This window comes from Ylistrum balloti, unplaced genomic scaffold, assembly GCF_031769215.1.
Source record: "Ylistrum balloti isolate Yb309-2 unplaced genomic scaffold, AGI_CSIRO_Ybal_v1 Utg369944, whole genome shotgun sequence".
Taxonomy (NCBI): domain Eukaryota; kingdom Metazoa; phylum Mollusca; class Bivalvia; order Pectinida; family Pectinidae; genus Ylistrum; species Ylistrum balloti.
In genome coordinates, this window is record NW_026782050.1 from 365,944 (window position 1) to 375,000 (window position 9,057).

Below are 9,057 nucleotides of genomic sequence, written 5' to 3' on the forward strand. Positions count from 1 at the left end.
AAACAACACTTGGCCTCTACTGCAACGTTAGCAGGAAAAAATAAGTATTTCTGTACCTGTATATGATATAATTTTTCTTCAATTTAGGTAAATTAATATTTTCTTACCTGAACCGTGACCCTGTCCAAGATTTATTCATTGTTACAGGTCTATGAAGGAAACTTGATACACATAAGTTATCTTCAGATGTGGCATAGCCAATAGCCATTCTGGCATTACCTGTTCACAACTCTAATGCTTCAATAACAAAACATCTTTAGTATAAACTTCTGTTCTTTACAATGTAAGAGCAGTTTTAAAGTTTAATGCTGTATGTAATAAAATTGAGTGTATTGATTTGAAAACGGAAGAACAAAAAAACACCTACGTGCATCAAACGTAACTGATACCTTGCACTGTTTTAGAAGTGCGTATCACAAAAGATGAGTATCGTAAGCAACATTTGATAAACAAATAGGTTATTCCAATAATGTATCTATCCCATCTATGGACACCAAATTTTGTTTTGGGTTACCCCCTGTAGAATTCAATTGATAATTTGCTGAAAAGTAATAGCCTGGAAACTGAACTACAGGTAGAAGGGATTTATTTGTAGTCCTGGGGTCAAGTTTTTACTGGAATAGTCCAAGGCTACTCATATTCTGTCTTTAACCACTTTATCAAAGATGTAGTGTTGAGTAGATTTGTATGCTGTTTTGAATCTGTAGTGTATAATTGTGTACGGTAAGCATCCTAAACAGTAAATTATAAACTTCTGTACTGCATGCTTTTGTACATATTTTCTGTAGTATTGTTTATATCTAGAATATATTTATTCATTCATTTGTGATTTATTTAATTAACTTTTTGTTGTATTTCTTTCTATATTCATACAATGTCCATAATTGCCAATTTAAAGTTTTTCCATGATTTATAGATATCTATCTTATTGCATTCAATTTTCAGTCTTTTACGGTTTTATGTTAAGAATAAGGGGTATATATATTGATGAAACAGTCATAATTTAATTTATTGTTCAGTGAAATACACCCCATAAGTATTAGATGTCTTACAGTAGTAAAGTAAGCACTTCACATAACATCTAGTGATGAAGTCACCTCCCCAAGCCTTACAGAAGTCAACAATCCTTCTGTTACATATCAAATGTTCCAGGGCACATTGTACAGTGTGACATTGGCAATTTGTTAATATTACAGGTGCCATGGTAAATACATTTTATAAAATGTTAATATTTCTATATTTTATAGACTAGACGTTTAAGTAAACAGCGATTGCTGTCAAACTGTCTCCCAACTTGTCTGTTTTAGTGATGTGAAGGAATCCTGTAGGGTGAATAAAAGGGACTTTAAGGGGACAAACATAGATAAATTGACATTCACTGACTGTTTTAATGTAACATACTTGTATATGACCACATAAACCAAGCAATTTCAGCAGCACCTCCATCTATTTATACTTGTATATTTTTTATGTTGATTATCATTATTTCTAGAGAAAATTAAAAAAAAAGCTACTCTCATTCAAACTCTTGCATTATCTGATCATGTTATCGAAATGATGTAGGAAATGGTTATGTTTGTAAATTTTTAATATTGACAAAAAATATAATACTCTGAGCATGAAATATGTAAAAAGGACATATATACATGCAGAATGCATTATTGAATTAGTTGATCTTGAACATGTCTCTAAATAATTTTGTACTGCACACATATGTAAACGCTCACGTTAGGGTAACATGTCGTTGATTTACGGGAAAAAACTTTTTTTTTTGGCTTCCAGAAAAACTGCAAAGTATTTTGGATTCTGAAGTTAGTGATTTGGATGCATTAACCGTTGGAGTGTTTGGTTTTTGACTGTTTAATCTGTTAAGACTAGATTGTATGTGCATATGTGTTTATATTCATAGTCCCATCTATGTATGCTCGAAGCATATTTGGTAATGTTGAATGATTTTTTTTTCTCTTGACTTTGAATGAATAGAGTAGATGAGCCTTTTAAACAGGGAATTAAGCCAAGGGAGTTAATATGGAATTGAGCTAAGGATGATAAACAGCAGATACATTAATAATATTGAATCAATCCATCAGAATGAGTGGTTTTTAATCAATATTAAAAGAATAAGTGGCAGTTCTGTAGATAACAATGAGTTAAGGAAAAAGAGGAACAGCAGTTCTATAAACATGGAATAAATGCATTAAACAATAATTTGGTAAACATCTTTGAATTAAGTCAATTCATTTATAAATTGGAATTACTGTAAGCAAAGAGAATATGTAAATGGCAGTTCTATAAAAAAAATTGAATTTGACAAAGAGAAAAAGTGGCAGTTCTCATTGATATACTGGTAGAACTAAATCTATGTCAGTGATATGTAAAATTGTTATCAAAAGACCAAGTAGTGACAATGTGTGATGGAACCCATTGCCTGTGTTGATTGTAAAATGTTCACATACTAAGCTGCAGAAGTTGCATATACATACATTTTGGTAATGAGTTGGTAGTACAGGGGTTATAACACAGATGTTTAGGAAGCTAAACCGGATAAAAAGTAAATACATGTAGTAAAAAAACTTCATTCTTTTTGAGAATTACAAATGGAAAATGCAATGTAAGTTAAATTTGGTTAAACAACTGGACACGTTTGTATATTGGTAGTATGGATACCATTCAATAGTTATTTCCATTTAATATTGCTTGTGCCTTCATATCTCAATACATTACATACTACATTTGTCATCCTAAGCAATGCTTCAAGTTTGTGCTCATCTTCTTCCTTATTTTGCTCATGTTATTTGCTGAAAATGTGGTCAACTTGTGTCAGCGGAAAATGCTTATTTTGAGACTCCAACATTAGTTTTTGTGTGTGTTGTGTGTCCTAGTCACCCTGGTAAGCGATCTCTTGTTCAGTGGTAAATACCAGAGGTATTTCATTCATGTCAATTTAGTAGCGATCAGAAAGATGAAATAGGATCAAAATTATCACGTTTAGCTTTTTATCAAAATGATTTAGTATTAATATGTAATATTTCAAATTGATTGCATAATTTGTGTTAAACTATGTCAATTTAATTTTGATCTCATTTATATATAGAAGTATATATAAGCAACGAACAGGTATCAACATGGAATGAATCATGATTTTTTTTCCCCCCAATGAAATGACATTTTTGTTTCTTCCTAATAATTAGTGGGAATGACATAGGATTTAGATTGATAGATTTTAGAAATGTTTTAAAATAATATGTATAATAAGATGATGATTCCATATTGTCTACATTTGAGGGATAAGTTTTGAGGGAGAATTGTGGGTAAAGTGAGATTAAATACTGACAGGGAACATTTGAAAACACTTTATGTTGACAATCCTGCTTGTAATATCATATCGGATAGAGGTATCATCTTCGTACTGAAATTGTCGCTCAATTCTTCATAATATTATCATGTTCAGACGTAACATCACAAGTCTCTCAATGATACTTGAATTTGTTTTTTTTTTTGGGGTTTCTTTTTATTCAATCAATTTAGATAGTTATTCATTTTACACAGGGAAAGTAAAGATAATATCATTTTTTTTCAGTTTATTGAGAAGAACTTGTATCTGCAAGTTCATATGTTTCTTCCCATGTTAAGATGTAATGTTTCATTTGGTAAGAATTATTTATGCAATCAATTTGATCTTCAGAAGGGCATTCGTCAGTAGCCTGAACTTTGATGGTAGTTGACCACTGTCATATGACCAGTTAATGGACACCCCCCCTCGCCCATAGTAAGTGTAGATGCATGACTTATGCAATGAAGCAGCAGTGTAAATGTGTACATCCCTATTAGTCACTACATCAGAGCAACTGGTCACCACAGAGTATAGTGTTTTAAAGCATCCCACCATCTGTAGCAGTTTTAGCATCCACTCATGTCATCCAAACATACTGTAATAAAGTAATGTATTAGATATACATGTCTTATGTTGTATATCCGCATCGTCAATAATCCTACACAATTTATCTAGCACAAGAAATACTGTACAGTATGCAATATGCTTTGATGATTAAAGAAAAATATTTATTTGAATGTGATACCTTACATCTGTTGCCAGCGCAAGTGGCTTTCAGTCGTCTAAGTTGTTTTTGTTGTTGAAAGATCGCAAAAAAAAAATCCAAAAATCGGTGCAGTTGTAAAGTCGACTTGGCAGTCTGACCCAATGATTTAGCAGTATAAAGATAAAACTGGGCAACTTACCAAATACTTTCCTGGCTTTGGAGAATTTTTGCTTGAAGGGAATGGAGCAAATTCCCACTGGTTATTGTGTTTGTAGATGTCAGTATATTCTACGTAATATCGGTAGAAAAGATTGAAGCGCTATCTGATAAACATACCATTATTTTCGAGGAGAATTTACCCTACGCCATGCTGCTGAATCTTCTACTTGTACCCCAAAGTGTTATGTATGAGTTCTGTGTTAAATTTTACTGAATACAAATGATATTCTGTTAAATTGAAACTTGGAAGGAAAATGTAAATAGCTGTGGAACACATTCTTTGAGCAGACACATTCTGACAACAGTATTTCCTTATTGTGTTGTGCAGTATTAGATTTTGTCTGTTTTATGAAAAGTTGTTATATGATCAACCACAGCGAATATCTTCACAACCTGAAGTTGCGTTCAAAACAACCACGCTAAACTACAACAGTTGAGCCCTGCCTCTCGAGTGTGACGACTGATAGATCCGTGAGAACTGCATGTTAGAACTTTCTTGTCACATTTAGTGGTACGTGATTTGCAGTAGATTAAAATCTAAATCTATCTATCTGTTCAGCTAACAAGGAAAGATGTCAGATTATGTAAAACAAATCTTTTGCCAAATCTCAAAAAAAGAGCATGGTATGAACAGCTGATAGCTCAGCACCAGTAGCCAGAGTTTGGCTATCAGACAATCATATTATGTTATTATTATATTTATACGCCAAAAACTTGATATCAAAAATAGAAACTCATTCCCGAAATACATACCCAAAGACCCAACAAGCTGTCAACGGACAGTTCTGATGTTCAACAGCAGGGTCAAAATTTACATGATTGCCAGGTAATTTTAAATTCTACAACTAAAAAAACATTTCAATACATTCAATTCTACTTCTAGTGAAGAGTTATGAAACACCTATACAATAACTTCAGAAAAATCAACAGGCCCAGGTATCTAGTACTGTAATGATTCAATGAAGAGCTAATATTTAGCAACATCAAAATCATTACTAATGAAGTCTATGAAGACCAGAAGTGGATTTAATTATCTTACATTTACAATTTAAATAAGAAACATAAATACTCCTGAGAGGATTATCAAAAAATACTGGTTTGATGTTTTATACAGAAATATTGCCAGATCAAACTTGCCTATTTTTCACTGCGATAGAATTATATCATCTATATGTTGAGATTTAAATGTCACATAAAAAGTTTGTCAACATGTGAAAGAACAATCTCTTTAAACAATTACTTCATGACCACAACAGTGGTAAAAATGTCCTGTAGAGTCATTTTCATGATTGTTCAAGTGATGTTCTATTATATTAATCAAATGTGTTTGTCACTTCTTGTCACACACGGAAGTAACTTTAACTGAGCACGCTGTCTTTCTTCTTGACCACCTCTCTACGAATTTATACGAGTTATGGTAAACTCACTCGTAACGTAGGCCTATAATCCTGGCCACTTGAGAATGAAAACACCGTCAGTTTCCTGTTCGTTCCTTTTGTAACAATATTAAGTATTTTGTTTCTGATTCGGTGCATTGTGTCTGTGATACCAGGCATCAATACCAGTGAGGTTTTTGATGAGATAGACTAGTCTAAGTGTATGAATAATCAGTTGATTTAAATCCTAGAAAACAAGCCTTTAAACGAGTAGAGGAGCCGACTGTGAAATGGTGTCTTCTCCTTTTTTACCTGTTGGTCACCTGGCCCAAAAAAGGATTGGCGTGTGAACTTCTTGCCCAGTTCACTTGAGAGCCAGTCCTGTACATCGTCCAGTCCTTCACCTGTTGTAGCTACCACTGGAAATACCTTATATATATTGGAACACTGATCCAAGTCCAGGCCGGAATGAACCTCCTTTAAAGTCAACGGTGTCCCTTCTCCTGTGTTTCTTTGGTTCACGAGCACTGCGACCACAGCATCTTTGCCTCCTCTGTGCTCGACGTAACTGAATCCGAGTTTGGCATTTGTCATGTCATCGTCTGGTGGTCCACGATCGTTCACCACATAGATGACGGCATCTATGTTACGATAGTAGCTCGATAGTCCACCTGCACAGCGTGATCCGAATAAATTCCACGCGACTGCCTGTATCCTGTCTCCTGACAGAGCTTCGAATTTTCCGAAATCCTCATCAATAATCCTGTCTTTGATCTCCCCTAAGTCGAGATTGTGTAGAATAGATGTTTTACCTGTCCCTTCGGGCCCTGTTATAAGAACTGTCACTTTTCTAGACAACCAAAGTTTACCCAAGGCTTTCCCCATGGTCTACATTATTGCCGGTACCTACGCGCTTGTATCTAGTAGTTTGTCTATTAGACGTATCAGATTTTTGGCCATCCGACTAGCTCTCTGTTTACAGTAAACGTCATATCTATTTTTAGTTCCGGTTAAGAATTATTTACATTTTTGTCACATCTGTCAATCATGGACGTTTGTCTGAAGTCAAGCTAGTTTGATTTCTTGCATTCACACATGTATTTTGAAAACAAAAACGTAACAAAATAAAATATCCAATTATTCCCAATCAATTAATTTAGTGTGTGTTGAGGTTATCTCCCCTGAAACTACTTTCCTTTCGTTATATTTGGGATGAATATGTTTTTCTTCTAATTCATCCTGTGTACGTGAGTTAAGTCAGCCATAAAAGTGCTTGCACGTGCACGTTTTTACTTTACCATCCTATTTCAAAAGCTGATCTGCTATTTCTTAAAAAAAAAAACACTATGAACTATAAAATTAAAATTAGCTGACAACCAAAGGATAGTAAATCCGGTATATATATTATGTATTTTGATCACTGTACAGGTCTGTCTACCCTAACGGCGTAGGAAGGTGGGGACAACAAATAATTTCAACAATTATTTTGGTAAAATAAATATGTATTTACTTGTTTCCATTTATGAACAGAATTTACACATTGCATCGTTGTAGCCGGCATTACTATTGCTACTCAGTTAAAACTATTGTATGCGATTTATCATGATTTTTCCTTGCGTAAACAATTAACATAACCTGCATGTATAATCATTCAACGAACTGTGCCTGATTGCCAGTGTTCAGAAATCCCGGGAAATTATCTCCTATCACTGTCTATTCCATATATACTTTTGGTTGTCGCAAACATTTTTAGGGATTTTTAAGCAAGATATAGTTCAGATTATTGAATAATTCAGCTAATATAAGGTTCTATTGTTTCTTCAGGAGGGACACATCAACATTAAGGGAACTGTGACGTTTTATATACACGTTCCAAATTCACCTTAGGAAACTTTGCTTATATTGTATTTGCATCATACAGTGAATTTTGAATTACCTTGATCAAATTTTGGTTGAATAGGTAGCAATAATTTCCAAATTGACTTGAAATTTCGTACATACAAAATTTTTTTAAAATACATAATCTTAAGATTTTATCATATGTTTCTCATTCATTCAACCAAAATTGCTGTGTAAATGGAGTGTTGAGGATATATTGTTTAAAGTTCTGTGGAGCTGTACTTTTAAATATAATTTATTTGATATGTCCCGCTTACAATCAGCGAGATTCATTTATACATTGAAGAAGAGGTTTAATCAATGTTATCTGAGAGTTGCTAGAAAACAGAAGTACCTTATATATAATTCAACGTTCAAATGAAATGGAAGAATGCATTATTAGGTTATCAAGTTGTTTTTAAGGGATTAGCGTATAAGTGTCTTTGTTATCATTTTCAGGTTCATCCAATGTGCTCACCAGCGTATACACCCTATCAATCCTTCCGAGTATGATGACTTCATAGATACTATCTACAGTGCTAGATGTTTTCACTGTAATTCAGCACGTGGTCTTCCTTCTAGGTCCATTTCTGTCCGACCTTTTGAGTTGTGTTAAACTCGCGCACGGTATAGACTTATAATCCCGTCTACTTGAGGATGAAATCATCGTTGAGTTCATTAAAAAAGAAAACAAACAACTTTTCGTTGTCTTTTCCTGCTCGTTCCTTTTTGAATAATATTAAATATTTTGGGTACGTTTTTGCAATATTTCACAATTAAATTGGTTATCAAACATGTATTGTTATGAAAAGATAGCTCTCTTCGATGTGTGTCATATATAAAGTTGGCGGTTTGATCATTGTTCCGAATACAGGCTAGTCAGCGGTGAAGAGAGAGTTGTCTTTCTTCGCTCTATCAGTCTTTTTTAACAATCCGTGTCGGTTATTCGCTCCGGTCAGTATTTTTCTAATATCAAAACAGGTAGCTCCGTTCACATTATAATTCATTCAATAATGAAATATTTTTCATATCATAAGCATTATTTGGCGTATATTAGTAGTTTAAATGGATTAATGAAAAACACGATTTCTAGCCTCTGTTGCGGTGAATTTCGGTGTAGTTTATGATGCGATAAGACCATCCATAGTGTATGAATAATCAGTTGATTTAAATCCTAGAAAACAAGCCTTTAAACGAGTAGAGGAGCCGACTGTGAAATGGTGTCTTCTCCTTCTTTTTTACATGTTGGTCACCTGGCCCAAAAAAGGATTGGCGTGTGAACTTCTTGCCCAGCTCACTTGAGAGCCAGTCCTGTACATCGTCCAGTCCTTCACCTGTTGTAGCTACCACTGGAAATAGCTTATATATATTGGAACACTGATCCAAGTCCAGGCCGGAATGAATCTCCTTTAAAGTCAACGGTGTCCCTTCTCCTGTGTTTCTTTGATTCACAAGCACTGCTATAACAGCGTTAGTGCAACCCATTTGATTGAAGTAATGGAATCCGAGTTTGGCAATCGCTATGTAATTGTCTTGTGGTCCAC

The 9,057-nt window shown here is 34.1% G+C and overlaps 2 protein-coding genes across 2 annotated transcripts in view; both read right to left on the reverse strand.

Moving 5' to 3' along the window:
* Positions 1–5,875: 5,875 nt before the first annotated feature.
* LOC132547263 (ADP-ribosylation factor-like protein 1) lies at positions 5,876–6,520 on the reverse strand. The gene has a single exon (XM_060211027.1). It carries the CDS (start codon positions 6,518–6,520, stop codon positions 5,876–5,878), a length of 645 nt encoding a protein of 214 aa, XP_060067010.1.
* Positions 6,521–8,680: 2,160 nt separating this feature from the next.
* The window catches only part of LOC132547265 (ADP-ribosylation factor-like protein 1), a 648-nt gene continuing 271 nt past the window's right edge, over positions 8,681–9,057 (reverse strand). The window contains exon 1 of the mRNA XM_060211028.1: positions 8,681–9,057. This exon is cut by the window's right edge and continues 271 nt beyond it. Coding sequence (XP_060067011.1) covers positions 8,681–9,057 — 377 coding nt within the window.